The following is a 16,269-nucleotide window of genomic DNA, read 5'->3' on the forward strand; positions in this document are numbered from 1 at the left end:
TGGGATATGCCTTTCGGGGTCGACAAATTTGAACTTCTACCACCCACCCCACCAGCTGCCGCCTGATAACAGTAATCTATAATCTATCTTTGACTGATTTTCATTCATTTTCACAGTCGGTCCTACGTTATCGGAATGACCCGTATTTAAACCCTACTAATCAATACTACACCCCAAAAATGGTTAGGGAATGCTTTATATTGTTACAACATTAAGCATGATTTTCAGACTACTATACATACGTTTAGAATTCTATTAATAATATTTTAGTTGTTGTTAAATAAAATTCTACTCCGACAGAAATTGCTGCTTTTCTTGGGCCTTGGGCTCAGCGCGCGCTGGGCTAGTGCGCAAACGGGCAATGTCGCGAGCTCCTTCTGGCCGAGTGGCGCTCGAGGGAAATTCCAAGGCTAACCAAGCCGCAACTCTCAACATTTGTGGGTATCCTTACCGGCTATTGTCCGTTAGGTGTCCATGCAGATTGCTTGGGATTGCTTCGAGTCCTTTCTGCAGAAGCTATTTGGAAAATGAGGTGGAATTATCCCAGCTGCCCTGCTGTCGATGGGCAAAGACATCTAGGCCCGCACATAGAGTTTTGTAAAGTGAAATATTTTTGGTTCTGTAATTTTTTGTTGTTAATTTTCTAGGGATACATTTTATTACAAATTTTTTTTAACTAAGTTAAGATGAAAAAAGTTTGGAAAAAAAAAATTGTTTAAATTAAAAAAATCGAATTAAAAAAATAATAAAAAAATTCTTAGTTGGAGATTTTTGGCATACTTTTTTTTGCTTCTTTTGAAAAAAAAAAAACCCACAGATTTGTTCTTACATTGTTATTAAATGGGGCTTCTCTGTGCTCTCAAAGCGAAGCTTCGCCTGGTAGAGCTGTAGATACCTTTGGAACCTTCGTAGGACCGGTTGGTCAGCGGAGCGCTTCAATGGCTAATCTGAACTGCTTGCTTTACAAGAGGGAGATACTTTACCGAGGTGCATAAACGTCTGGGTACCTGCGACTGTGATCCAACCCTTGTCCCGAAATAAAAAAATATACACGACAAATAGCCACGTCATTTATTGAATTACATATTTTAATATAAAACATTTATATATATACATATGTACGTAAGTTGTGTGTGTACGTGCTTTTTTGTAAAATTTCACAACAAGCAAGTGAGTAATTTACTCATAGCGGAGATTGTTGCACTTCGCACGCAGCAACAAATGAACTTGAAAGCAAAGCAACAAACTGATAATCTTTTCACATTACAAAATTGCGAGCAGTGCGCAGTCAAGGAAATACTCGTAACACTTCCATGGAAAATGCAACTAAGTAGAAGAGTTAAATATTGGGTGCCGCATGAAAACAATTTTTTTTGTAATCTAGAAAAAGCTCTGTTTCTTGGAAATCTTCTGGTGTGTGGCTTGCAGGACCACAAAAACAAATAATTGACCGATTAATGACCGACTTATAAGCATGTAGGTACAAGGTCTTTCAAGTACGAGTTCCTTTTTTTAAGTTTCTATATGGGTTTACTTTTGAGTAAGAGGCCATTTTATCAATTCTATCAACTTTTCTATTCCATTCTCTGTTGGACGATTACAACGAACAAAAATACCCGCAAATTTGATTGTTTTGAATTACAGTGAGCGGCAAGACGCTTTTCACAGGGATTCTGTATGCTAATTATAATATTTCTTTAGTACCTTCATTATAGAATACAATTTTTTTCTACCACCAACAGATTTCTTGTGGTAGCTAGTTATGATTTTACCCCATTTTCAGTAGCCTGGAATTTCGTGAAATTTTTCTTCGAAGAAATTTACTTAAACTGGGCAACCAGTGTTATCCCGATTATAAGGATAAGAATTGGGTACCCCATATATGCTGTACGACATGCGTCAAGAATCTTACAGGCTGGGCAAACGAAACGCGATGTATGACTTTCGGGAAACATATGATTTGGTCAGAGTTTCTAGACCACGTACTACTAGTTTTGCTTGACTAATATTTGTGAATGGAATGAAACATACTGTGAAATACCACTTGATCAAAAAGTTACCGGAATATATTCAGAAAATGCATAATTCAGTTTATTCCTCAAAAGTGATATTATCGCCCTCAGAGTATTCCTCATCAACTGCAAAGTACTTATGCCAGCGTTTGATCCGAAGAGTTTGAGCAAGGAAAATACTAAATATATGGATCGCAAAACAACACGTAACTTACAAATCGGCAGCTATAGCTTTGAAGAAGTCAATGAATTTAAGTATAAATATATACGTTGATAGTCAAGCGGCAATAAAGCTAATAAACTCATGTGAAATTTCATCTAAAAACGTTCCTAGGGCTAGGGAAGCCATAGAGAAACTAGCCGCAGACAGACGGTTACACATCTATTGAGTACCCGGACATAAGGAAACGAAATCGTAGATAAGATTACCAAAAGCGTTGTTTACATACAATTCGAACAAGCAAACGCAGAATACAGATAAGTACGCCAGATTCGTACTAGCCCTGTCCAGAAAGGAAAGCAGAACTATCGTAGGTATACTGACAGGCCACAATTTGTTAGCGGCACACGCATACAAGATGAGAATTGTAAACAACGATAGCTGCAGATTTTGCAACGAACTAGAAGAGAGGGAAAGCTTCAGAGCTTACTTAGATTCGCAAAAGACGCAGACTTATTACAAGATGTCTACTACAAGGGAACGTAAGGGTCAAGTTCCTTCTTGGACCACTAAGAATCAATAGGTCTATGTGATGGCTTTCAGCCGGCCAGGTCAACCTAAGTACCTTGGAGTTGTGCTGAGTGCGCTAAAAGACACATCAATTGACATACAAGACAAGCATACAAAAGTGATGATATCGAAACTACTTTCCACAAACCTGAAACTTCGAATATATTGAACTGTTATAAGACCTACACTCACATACGGTTGCAAAGTCTGGGTGCTGAAATCAAATGAAGTCAGTCAATTGATTTGTTTCGAAAGAATGATTCTCAAAATATGTGTGGCCCTGACGATGAACGGTAAAAAAGATCTTCGAAACAACTCCACAAGGCGACAGAAGAAGACGTCGGCCGAGAAAAAGAAAAGCTGAAGGCCGAATGATTTGGAGGCGAATTGTAACAGAAGCAATGGTTCACCCCGAACTGTGATGCTATGATGATGATGATTTTTTTTTAATTTTCATTGTAACTAATTAATATACGTAACTAACAAACAATTTGTTTAAGGTTTTGCGTTATGCAAATGAGTTACGATGCTCTGCACACTCCTTGCAGAGTAGTTGGCTGCTGCGGCTTTTTACGCTTCAGTTGTTGTTTTTTTGTTTGTTTTAACACTATTAGAAGCCCCGTCAGTGTAGGGTGTATCACCGGTCGTCTTCGTCTGTCTCATCTAAATGTAGGCCTCGAAAGCCTGCTGTTTCGACAGGTTGGGTCCAGAGAGAGAGAGAGAGGTGTTAGATGAGTAGGTTTTAAAGGGCATGTGAAAAGGTGGTTAGTGTCGTGCGGCCTGCCTTCACATGCCTGACATATGTTTGGTATGTCGGTCTCAATTCTGGATAAATAGGAGTTTAACTAAACTTACGCTTCAGTCTTTCTTTCCACTTATTCCAAGAGAACGGATTGGGCATCGCTATTAACATGGTGAGCGCCTCTACATATTCGATATGGCATATATTTGAATTACTGTGGCAACTGGCTCAGTACCAAGATCACGTTCGAGATCGCTACTGCGTAAGTAACAACGCTCGTTAGCTGCTCATCTCAATACTTTGTGTTCAAACCTTTGTATTTGTAAGCTATCACTGGTGCTTGAGTAACTCCATAGTTGGACTCCATACGTCCATATGGTTTGAGCATCTGGTTATATAACAGTACTTTGTTGTATGTGGATTAAGAAGATCGCTTGCCCATAAAGCAGGTAATGTTTTGGTATTTCATTTCCAACCCTTCTTTTTTCTTTTTAAAATGTTTAGTATCTAAGGTCATACCCAGATATTTAGCGGTGTTGTAATGTGGGATTTATGCTCCGTTTATGTACAAAGGGAGATATCCGATTTTGTTTTCATTTTATGCGTTATCTTGTTGTCCATTTACAGATGTTGTTGACGTGGTGTTGCGAAAAATTTTTTGAATATGAGTTTCCCTTGAATACGGGACGGAAGCCCAAGAGTTCCATGTTTCGCTTTAAAAAGTGCGATTAATTTTGAAAGTTTCAACATAAAAATTAACTGCAAATAAGATTCATATATCAATTAGTAATGGTCATTATGGAAATGTGCTACACTTGCAGATAGGCTATTTCCTATACCGGTACATACATACATACGAATATTCACATATGCAATCACAATTTGCCACAGCGTGAATAGCCGAAATTATACAAAATGCTACTAAATAATATTTCACGCTTTAATAAGGCCAACAAATGTACCACAAACACGTGATATTCCCGTCAATTTTGGGACAGCAACAAAATGACCTTAAGCCCTGCACTCACTCACATCGCCTTAGTCCGATACACATACACACATACATAAGTGGCGTCGCATACAAATCCGAGTATTAACTGCGTGTGTTGCTGTAATTACAAGCAGAGTATGAATGATAGACCAAGGAGCTCCATATGCCAACTGCTCGTAATGTGGGCAATTGGGTTCGCCATACGCACATACAGATGCAATAAAAATCTGCTTTTAAATGTATCACAAATTGGGTGCAGCGGCAGGTCGGCCGATTCACATCATTTAATTGTCAAAGCTTTTTGAATGGGCCAACACAGATTGCACTGGTCGCTCATTAAATTACTATAATCCACTTAATATTAATTGGCCTGATTTAAACACGTCTCATGGCTCGCAAACTCCCAGTGCCACACACATCCTTATGTCCCTTCTACTCCCTATACACATACATACATACAAATATGCAACTTCGGAGGAAATTTTTATTGCAATTATTTTCGAAAGTTCGCCTGTCTCGCACGAATAGTTTCGGTTCATTAAGGTGGCCCATTCAGGCTCACTTCCACTGTGCATAATGCGCTCATTATTGGGAGCAATGTTGATTAAAGCACTTAAAGCTTATGAACCCATCGGACTGGGAATTGTGTTGTTCTCTGACTGTCCTACACTTTCCCTGCTGTAAATCGACTGTTTACAGACCAGACCAGAAACTAGTCAAGCTTAAGGAAGGTACGTCAAATTTAATTACCAGCTGTAATGTCACCAGTAGTGCGATTCACTCAGATGTTTTATCGATTTTCGCGTTATATTTCCTTAACCACAATTTTAACGATTTTGCTATTCGGTAACCCGTTTCATAACAAAAATCGATAGGACAAAATCAGCTGTTTAGGTTAACAATTCGATTATCGCAAACTAAACGACAACAATTTTGGTTAACTCAATCGAGAAAGTAGGAACTACTAATTTTAATTAAAATGATGAAATTAAATTATCAGAAGGTTGTTAATTATTTTGCTGAAATTATATTGTTTCTAAATCGTTTGCAATGTTCACCTTTATTCCTCGAAACACTCGTAGCTCTTCGCTTTCTGATGCCTGTATTTTTGAGCTGGTCTCCTGAAGAAGATAGTAGGAGTAGTATTTATTGCGCATTGAGAAAAAACGTGTTTACAATACAGTAGATTCTGTTTTTATGCGGTAGAAACGTTCCGCAAGAAACAGCATAAAAAAAGCTACCAGTTCTATAGTAAAACTATAGATACGTTTCAAAAGTGCTAAGAACCGCATAAATCTGAAATAATGTAATAAAACCGCATAAAAAAGGACACTAGTCCCATATTATAACTATAGATACGTTCCATAGACCGCATGAATCTGAAATAATTAAATAAAATCGCACAAACAAAATATTGTATTTTTGAAAATTATATCTTTATTTAAGAAACGTCAGAATCGAAAAATAAATTTACGTCAGAAATAGAATCAGACAATACCCGCATGTTGCGCATTCGTTTAGGATTTGGCGTACAATCACTTTCGTCACTTGAGGAAATGTACACGTCTGATCTAGATGGTTATGCAGGCGGTTCCATACTTGTAGGGTTACCATTTCTGATGTAATCTGTGTTGAGTTTTTGCTTAGCTGGTTTAGAATCTTGTTTATATGTACAATTCCCGATAGGTCGACATGCATTTTGTAATTTAAAAAAAACCGCACTATTTCAAAACCGCATAAAAAAAAAGCCGCATAAAAACAGAACCTACTATAATTCAACGACAATGGCATGAGCCGTCTGCCGATTTACTTTTCGTTTTTATTTATTTTTTCGGTTTTTAAAACCAGTTAAACTCTTTTATTAAGTGATTTCCGCATCTAAAAGGATATTTAATAACACGCAAAAGTTTATGCCAATGATAATTTTTCCCATTGAGAACCGCAATTAGTTGTGAATCATTTAAGGTAAATTTTAAGGCAATATTGGGCAGCGCGCCAGGAAATTTGCTATGTTTTCAAGCTCGCCGAAATTACACATTGAGCAAATTTTATTTTCTGTCTCAAATCTGTTGTTATTTAAAATTACCATGTCACTTCTAGCCGTCATTATCCCCATGCTTGATTCTAAGTCCTATTTCTTTAAATAGGCCAGACCCTTAGACCAGTCTACTGCTACAACAACAATAACCAGTGTAATTCCTTATATATCCTGCTAGTACTTAAGGCTTTTTGTATGTAGATATTCACCTTGCCTGGTTGTGGTTTGTTAAAAGCAATTTTGCATCTTCTCGCCAGCTGCCAGACTGTACGATATTTTATCTATTCTAATATGCTAAAACAAGTTCTTTAAATCTCTAAACCAGAAAACTTCTTTTTTTATAACTTTCTTCGTTCTTAGTTCGGTCCAGATTAGAATACGCGGTATTCGTTTGGATACCGTTTTATGCAGTCTATTAATGCGCTAGAAAGCTGGACTCTGTTCAGGGAGCTTCTGTATGTTTTGCGCTCGATGGAATTCATTGATCCCATTCCGTCCTCTTGCTCTCGTTGCTTACTAATAAATCTCATGTCCTTAGAGTCTAGGCGAGTTCTGTTGTCGATGTGTTTTACCTTTGATATTTGCGCGGGCTCAATAGGATGTCCATACGAGTATCTGATCAATAAAATCATTTTAATGATTCCTCACGCATTTTCCGTTTTAATGAATTGTTTTGGGTGTTGCTAAAACTGTTTATGGTTTATGGGATGAATGCTGCTTTTGGAGTGCGCCACCTCAATTTAATGCTGATTCCTCTTCCTTAAACCCACTTTTAAAGTGTTATCATAAGACTATTGTCATAAGGCCTTTGTTTGTATCTTTCTATCTTATAGTCTGTAGGGTTCCTGTTAAAAAAATAAATAATTATACGTATTCCGTAGAGAGAAACAGAGTCAGGCTTCCTATATATCAAATCAGTGTAAATAGTGATAGGTAAAATTTATTTATACAGATTGCCTAATATTCTTAAGAGTTCCAATACATTTTGCTAATGAAGAGTTCGCCGGTCATATTTCTACAATAGCCACCCTTTGCATACCTTTCCACCAGCTTGCCGAGTGACACGAAAAAGCACTACTCCTTTCGTAAGTCCCTGCCAATTCTTACTGCAGGGTATATTTAGCGGTCACATGTGTGTCATTGTGGCAGTCATTACCTTATAATTGGTGTTGCTTTCTTACCTACCTTTGTTGTGCAGCAAAGTTTCGACGATATTCGGGTAATTTTTGGGGCGATTAATACGCAGAAATTATTGTTAGTTTGCTAAATTACGCTCGACATGGCAAAGGGCAGAGGGCGTGCATGTGTGTGTATATAAATATGTATTCGTGTGTGCACTGATACGCACTTCCCTATTGAAGTGTATCTACATATCCCATCAGTTTGCTATAAAGTAACCCTTGATTCGACGTGTTTTCATGCAAGTGCGTTTGCCTACGAAACCGTTATCGCCTTCTGTTGTTCTTTGCATTTCTTGCATTTAATTTCACATCCTTTTTTTTGTAACAAATCCGCCCTTTGTATGCGAAAATGCTTGTATGTGTCTGCAACAATTAAAGTCTATAGTGACTCCGTCTTAATTTATGCATTTTAATATTAGGCGGCAATTAAAATTTCGACTTCGAAAACTATAAAACTACTAAATTGTGTGTGCAACAGCTGGTGTCTCAGAGGCTGAGGTTTTAGATGTAATGGAGCGACTCTTTCGGGTAACATGCGGCCTCGAAACTAAATGCCAGGCATCTGGCATATGTATGTGTAAGTATATTTATATAAAATTGGGCATAAGAAAAATCAAATATGCAAGTGTAGAATTCTGAATTTTCATGAAATTTGCCCAACACTGGAGACCTGCTTCAATGCAACCACATAGTTTAAAACCGGCCGGCCTATTGCCTTAAATGTCGATAGCAACATTTCTTTGTCTTTGCCCCAAGTGCTGTCGATTGCAAGCGATTTGCGTACCTTGTTGCAATTTTGGACTTTAGTGGCAGTAGCGGTTGTATGCGCTGAGAAGGAGAGCAAACCGTCGAAGGTAACTCCCAATATTTTGGGGTTATTAACAGTTGGAAATGGCTTTTTGGCGTCGACTTTTACCTTAAGTTGCAGTTTGACCTTCTTTGCGCAGGTGGAGAAGAGGGTCGCCGTGGACTTAGTGGGGGAAAGTTTTAGGTTCCTCGCAGTAAATAAGTGAGTAAGGCAGGCGAGCTAGTCGTTTACCTTGGCGCACAGGCCATCAATGTCATTGCCCGATGCCATTATCGTGCAGTCGTCAACGTAGAGGACCAGGGAGACCCCCTCTGATGGCTGGGGGAGTTTCGAGATATAGAAGTTAAAAAGCAAGGGTGAAAGGACACCCCCCTGCGGAACTCCTCGCTTTATTTTTCTCTGTTTTGAGATTTGGTCTTGAAATGGCACCGACGAATGACGATCACTCAGGTAGTTCGCGGTCCACCTCTTCAGCCCTGACAGGAGTGTCGACTGTAAAATGTCATCTAGTAGCGGAGCGTGGCGGACTGTAACGAAAGCTTTTTTTAGATCCAACGCTACTAGGACAATCCTCTCGCAGGGGCGGTTTTGGTTGAGCACGCATTTTATCTGGGCGTTTATGACGGTGAATGCTGTGGTGGTACAGTGCACTCTTCGGTGCATGCTGGTGTGAGGTTAGATGTTTCGTATAGAGTAGGAGTAGAAGCGCTTCTAGAGTCTTCACTACTGGAGAAAGGAGAGTTATCGGAAGATAGAACTCCGCTTGGTTGGCGGGTTTCCCAGTAGTGGGACCACTCTCCCTGCTTTGCACTTATCAGGAATGATGAGAGTCCATGGACAATTTGAAGACCTTCGTGAGGTATTCTACTCCCAATGGACCCAGATTTTTCAGCATCAGCATATTTAGTCCGTCAGAGCCAATGGCTTTAAAAGATTTCATATGTTTGATGGCCCTCTGAACCTCATCACTGGATAAAGCAATTGGCGCACTGTTGTATGTCAGTTTGTGCAGTCATCTGGTGGCACTGCGCTTGAATCTGTCGGCTGGAGGATGCAGTGCATCTATTGCCGGCTAACATAGTTCGCGGATCTCTTCGGGTCCGACGAAATGCAACCGTTAAAAGTGATAAAAGTGGGCCTTACGGTGGACCAGAGCTTACTCACACCAGAGGTGAAGTTGCAGGACTTCAAGTGCTCTTCCTATTGCTCATGTATGACCGCGGAAACAAAGTTCGCAGGTTTCTCGATCGAGATGATAAATGGCAAGTGGTCTGATGCAAACTATAGGTCGCCAGGTTATGCTATTTATCAGACTGGCTCTAGCAATTGTTATGTCAGGCGAGCTGCTGCAATTGCCCACTACCCTAGTGGGGGCGTTGTCGTTTACTGTGCTGGACGTCGAGTCGTCTATCTGCTCTGCCAATTGATTCCGCCTACAATGATTTGGTAGGCTTGAATGCCAAAGATCGTGATGCGCATTGAAGTCACCTACAACAAATCGGGTTTCTCCTCTGATGAGCGCCCCGATATCAGCGTGATATCCTGCCGGGCAGCAGGTGACAGGGGATATATATATGTATATTAAACATTTCTAGCTCATCATCGCCTGACCAGACAGCTATACGTTGACATTCTAAGGTGTTGTCCCTGAGGTCGATGCCTTCATCGATGGGACGATACTGCACTGTATGGGGGACTATGAACGCTAGGCCACCACCGTTGTCTCGCTCGCGATCCTTTCTGTGCACGTTGTAGCCATCCCTGGTAATCACTGAGGAGCTAGCGTACAGTTTTGTCTCTCGGACCGCAACTATCTTAATTCCATCACGGCTCATGAAGTCGACTATCTCAACTATCTTGCTCATGAGTCCGCTGCAGTTGAGTTGGAGGAGCTTGAAGTTCCTCGGGAGTATTGTCGTAACTCAGGGAATGAGGGACGCGAGAGGTTATCTGCGTTGGTCCTGCTATGCGTTCCTTAGTAGTTGTTGCGGCCTGATGTTGACGGGTCGCGCCACAGTGGGCGCTTGCAGGTGCCAAACTATGCAGCAGGGGCAACGAAGCCGCGTGTCCACTCACGGATGGTACGCAGTCCAGAGCACCTCCGAAAGTGGCACCAGCCATTGCAAGAATTGCACTTGACTGATGATAGGTTCCGAGGAACCCTTGCCTGACACACGGAACAGACTGTGCGGGGGACCAAGAGCTGCTGGGGTTGGAGCAGGAGGGTTGTGGGTCAGAGAGGGGTTTTGCTGCACCAGTGGGCCCCTAACCGTTGAGGTTTGATTACTGCGGTCCAGTGTTGGGTTCGATACCAGCCCTAAAGAGAAGTATTTGGAGCAGACATGCTGCGTAGGATAGCTCCTGTGACGATAGATTGGGGGTGGGGTACGGTACACTAGACAGGGCTATTTTACTCGTGAACTCGTTGTACCAGCTTTCTTGCGTTTATAATTTGCACCAAATTTGATCAATCTTGATAACAAAATTTCGTAGTTGTGAAGCAACGAGTAGTTTCAGATAGGTAATCTCTGCAGCATCAGTATTGTTCAAGGATACAAGGGTGTGTTTGTGCTTCAATAAGTATAGCAGTGTTACTTCTTATAATACAGCGTCATGTTCTAAGCGAAAATTCCGGTGATATTTGGTGATGTTGACAATCTGCGGCTCATCACTAGCAAAACAAATGAAATAGAAAAATGTTTGCTCCGCAATGGAGATGATGGATGAAAAGTAAGCCCACTTTGTTAAAGGTTATTTGTAAAAGAAATAGAATATTTCAGCCAAAGTAGAGAGTTTACCCCAAGAACTCCAAAGAAAATGTAAAAAAATCGACATATCTTCCTTAGTAAATATACTATTTATGTATGTATGTAGAACACAATTGCTATATATTTTTGTAATTCTTTTAAACATCGCGCTCTATGCAAAAAAAAATCTGTAATATTGTACCAGATTATCAGCTGAGCGTCAGCAATAGAATAAAGCAAGTAACAAGATTGCAAAATTGCGCTATTATTGTGGGGTCACAGGCCATTGGTGGATTTTCGTAATTAGAAGTTTGTAAAATCTTTAGTTTATACTGATCTGAAAAAAAAGCTGGAAAATATGGGCTTTTTAACAACTCATTTAATACGGGCTGAAATTTTGTTTGTGTATTGTTGACATTTAGTAGAATTAAAAAAATAGTCAGCTGCGTGGTAAAGGGGAGAAAATACGTCAGCTGAACGCAATGATAAACTCTTGCTTCGGCTGACGGTCTTCTCACCGCTATAAACGCAGCTGACCATCATTATTATAATTTCAAATGTGTCCAAAGCATAAAGTAGTTTTACTTTTTAGCTTTTTTTACAAGTTCACCTGTTCAGCAGACGTGTTTTCCCCCTCTACCGCGCAGCTGATTATTTTTTTTTATTCTACTAAATGTCAACAATACATGAAAAAAATTTCAGCTGGTATAAAATGAGTTGGTAGAAATTTTTTTTCGACACGTTTCGTACCCTTCCACATTCAAACCCACCGCGGGTGCGCCAGCTGACGTTCACCTTCGTTATTCATGAAAGCTAAATCACAAGTACTCGTATAGTCAAGAATTTAACGGTATAAAAACGCAGCCCAAAATCGACCCCTGGCTCCCGGACTATATAAAACACACTTCCGATGGAATTTTTTTTACCAACACTGAAGATGAAAAGAATGGTTCAATAACATTGCGCTCATATAAGTCGTGTTAAGAGAACCCTCAGAGAGAGAGAGAGAGAGAGGGAAAGTAGAGACCAAATGATAGCATAAGTAATTGAGTTTTTTAGTAGCTCGCATGTTTATTAATTTGTTTGTATGTTTGGTATGCTTTTACACTCTTTCTTGCACCAAGTAGCACAATTTAGTAGCAGGAAATAAATAAACATGGCCTACGTTTAGTTAAATATAACATTCAATTGTTTAATAGTAATTCATTAGAAAAAATTTCAATTTCATGTGTTTATGTAATAAGAATGCAGAATACAAAATTTATTATAGCACTTGTTTTTAATACTAAATGTTTGAAGATTTTTGAAGAAGCGCCTGCCAAAAACTATGCAAATGCGCTCAATTGGAATTTATATTTTTCTTTAAATTTAATTACATTGCTGATTTTTGTTTTGTTTGTATGCTATGACAGAAATACGTATAGTGTCTTAACGAAGGATATATGTGGGCAGGTTTCTCGCACGAACTTCACAACTTCAACTCCAAACATGTGAGCCCGTGCGTGATTTTTACTGCTGCATTGCTGTTTACTGCTTCTCCAAGTACTGGTCGAAAAGGTAGATGCCCAAAGAGGGATCGCGTTGGTTCATGATCTTTGACAAGTCGTTAACGTAGCCAGAAACCTTGCGGACGGAGTCAACCTGTCTCTCGAGGAATTTCTCTTCCACAAAGTGAGCGGTTTGAGGATCGTGTGGCCGTCCGTGTGTGGATTCGAGGTGCAGATGGTAGGCACCTTCGGTCAAAGTCTTCTCAACGTCCAAAGCGATGCCCAATGAGTGCAATTCATCCTCTTCCAATTTCAGGTTGCTCTGTGCAATCGAGTTGGGGTGTTGGCTAATGGCACGGAAGTCAACTTGACCGCCACGGCGCGTGACCTGCTTAATCAGCTCAATGGCATCGTCGAAGGAGCGGTCCGACATTTCTTTGTAGAGCTTCTGGAAACCAGGACGATTTTTTTGGTAGGAATTGTAGAAGGTGGACATCAATAGGTATTGGTAGGACTTGTGCAGATTCAAGTTAATGTAAGATTGGAGGCCGGATTCAATGTTATCAATGCCACCATAACGGGAATGGCACACCACCGGATCTAAATTGTTTAATAAGAGAAAAATTAAAAAACACATACAGGAAGTAAATTTACAAAAACATTCTGCTTATTGGCTGGCAGTGTGAGTGCGAGCAAGATGCGAGAGTATGCAATTGGTACATTACTTACTTAAAATACTGTTGCTGCAGCCAAACGTTACATTTTTGTGGCAACCGTAATCATCAGCCTTTGCCAAAGCAATTATGCCCGCAAACAGAGCGACCGCAATAAAGGACTTCATTTCTTTCGTTTTCTGAGTATTTTACCCTGCAAAGGAAAGCACAAATTTGTTTAGTTATACAAATATTCTTCTCGTTATTAAACTAATTATAATTTATTTAGGCACTTCAAATTTGACAAAATTGGAAAAACATATTTTTGTTTGCATCCAATCAATTTATTGCGTTTCAAGTATTGTTTCCATGTTTTGCTTTGTTTTGTACCTCTTCGCGAATTTGTTCAAGTATCTCTAGAGCGACAACTACCGCGGTTGAGTTTTGTTTCCGAAATAATGTCTCTTTTAAAGTGTAAGGGGAATTTAAAAAGTTCCACCTCTGGTCACCACACAATTATTTTTGATTAACTCGCGTCGACTTACCTAATAATTGACAATGGCTTACAAAAGATGTCAACTTGTTCAGTATAATTTAGTGCAGTGTTTAGTTTCACTTAATTTCGATTATATGCTCTCTTGGTTTTTACTTTGTTCTGCGTATATATATTAACGCCACAGATGTGTTTCAATGAAATGAAATTTTCCAACTGTCGTTTATAATGCCTGTGTCTGCTTGTTTCTATTCGATCGATAATGCCTCATATACTCATTGCACTCGTCGACTCTACGCTCAGCAGATAACATGGCTCGGGCAACATGGCGGCCACTTAGTGCGCTCTTCGCAGAGTTGTTTTCTATACATGCGTGTGCAAACATACATATAAACGTCAATAAGTTGTGAATCACGCGTGTTTATGTGTATAGAGATTTCGAGATTTTAGGGTTGTCGTCGCCCATCATGAGTTTTACCTGAAAGTCTCTCATATTTGTGTCTTAAACAATTCTTCAGCTTTCATCTTTGATTGACTTATCTTTAACAACTTAATGTCAGTTAGTATTGTCTTCAAACTGATAAATTTTGAGGTCCCTGCATACAATGTATTTAATTTTGCAACAGTCACAACTATTTCCTTGCCCATATAAATTAAACTTGGGATTATAATAGTGAAGATTACTTGTAGTCACATATGTTAGTCCCATGCATAGGTTATATCATGAAACATTGTCACGATGATCTCACCGGAGATCTAGAAAACATATTGTCACATGAGAGTTTTACTATGAACAGTGAAGGGTTTAATCAGAAGAAAATGTTCAAAATTATTTTAATTATAAATTAATAATCCTCGAATCCTATAGCGCTGACCTTCAAACAGCTATATTATCCATGATCTCATTTTCACCCATATCACATGTCCGAGCTTCATCTATGTAGTTACCATTTTTTTTAATTAAAATATGTATGAAATAAAAATATGTACATTTAAATTATGAATATTTAATATATAATACACTAAGGTTATAGCGCAATAGAACATTTGCGCCTTAATAATATTTGGGTTGTGTGTCGAATCTAGAGTCAACGGTATTATCCATATTGAAGGTCATAATCTAGACTTGCGTATGCTTCGAAACGTATTCAAAATTTCTTCGGTTAAGATTTGATAATGTGTAAGAAATGAGAAGCGAGTTTAACTTTACAATTCTTAAGATATGAACTAGACAAAGACGAAATCAACTTTTATTGGTTATAATTATTTTACACTTTATTCCTTCCCTTAGATTTACGAGAGATTCGCCCTTCGACCTCATGTCTTTTGTGCCCTCTATTTCTCACAGTAACTTATTGAGACCCAGTTCCCTTATTAAACTTAAGATAGAGCTGAGTTGGATTGAGGGATTCTTCCAGCTGCAAATGGCCAAGATGCCGCAACCTTCTCCGCGATATAGTGTTTCATTCAAGGAGAATGTTACAGAAACGACAAGAAGCTGTTGACCATATCCCGACCAAGTGCAGATGACTACGCAGTCTACACTGGCCTGTGAGAATGCCCGTGAGTATTCACAGTTTATCCTTGGAGACAGATTATGAGATTTTTAAACCTCTTTTGGCTGTGCCGCTCAGTGAGGATTTCGCCTCGCGTATCTCGATGCACTCAAGGACCAGTGAGGACATAATCTCACACGATGACAAAGCCTTGAGTGCTGCCTGACTGTCGCTCAGAATGGCAATTCGCTCATACCAGAAGTTGGTGTCAAAGTTAATCTTCGTTAATGCTTCGAAAACTACCCATCGACACAGAACGCTTGGTCTTGGAGCCATATATACCAATGCCTATGCCTTCTGGTGTCTTTGAGCCATCTGTGTACCAGTGCAGGGTACGCTCCTGGAGTTGACTTTCAAATGTAGGTGTACTCCAGTTTACCTTGTCGTCAATACGAAAATTCCTTTCAAATTTGATTCCTTCTCTTTGAAAATGTATGGCGCCAATACCTATTACACGTAATTTTACTGTCACACCGTCGTGATTATTTGATCTACTGTCATTCACATTGTCATAGGACAGCGGACAAAGTCTCGAGAGATTAAAAATACCGATATGCAGCTAGCAACAATCTGTTTATGAATCATGCGCATGGCAACTCTGACTGAATTCTCTGCAGATGTGTATATGATAGAGAAACCATGTGTAGTGCATCCAACAAAGGAAAACAAAACCAGCTGACTCAGTTCAACGGCAGCCACCATTACGGCCGCCATATTGGATTGCATAATTTGATTGCTCTCTACAGAGTAATGTTTTTCGTTTTTGACTTCTCCCATGAGCATGATTTTACAAAAATCACTTATAAAGAAATATGTTTATAGCACAGTGCA

General features: G+C 39.5%; 1 protein-coding gene across 2 annotated transcripts; it reads right to left on the reverse strand.

Moving 5' to 3' along the window:
* Positions 1 to 12,295: 12,295 nt before the first annotated feature.
* LOC129243533 (soma ferritin) lies at positions 12,296 to 14,118 on the reverse strand. 2 transcript variants are annotated; one of them, XM_054880610.1, is made up of 3 exons: positions 13,935 to 14,118; positions 13,466 to 13,603; positions 12,296 to 13,336 (listed from the first exon to the last, which is right to left on the reverse strand). In XM_054880610.1, the coding sequence occupies exons 2-3, from the start codon at positions 13,575 to 13,577 to the stop codon at positions 12,777 to 12,779; spliced, it is 672 nt and encodes a 223-aa protein (XP_054736585.1). In that variant the 5' UTR covers positions 13,578 to 13,603; positions 13,935 to 14,118; the 3' UTR covers positions 12,296 to 12,776. The 2 variants fall into 2 exon arrangements, with proteins under 2 accessions (XP_054736585.1, XP_054736593.1); XM_054880618.1 differs by lacking the exon at positions 13,935 to 14,118 and adding an exon at positions 13,780 to 13,907.
* Between the last annotated feature and the right edge of the window lie 2,151 nt (positions 14,119 to 16,269).

Source organism: Anastrepha obliqua, chromosome 1, assembly GCF_027943255.1.
Source record: "Anastrepha obliqua isolate idAnaObli1 chromosome 1, idAnaObli1_1.0, whole genome shotgun sequence".
Classification (NCBI taxonomy): domain Eukaryota; kingdom Metazoa; phylum Arthropoda; class Insecta; order Diptera; family Tephritidae; genus Anastrepha; species Anastrepha obliqua.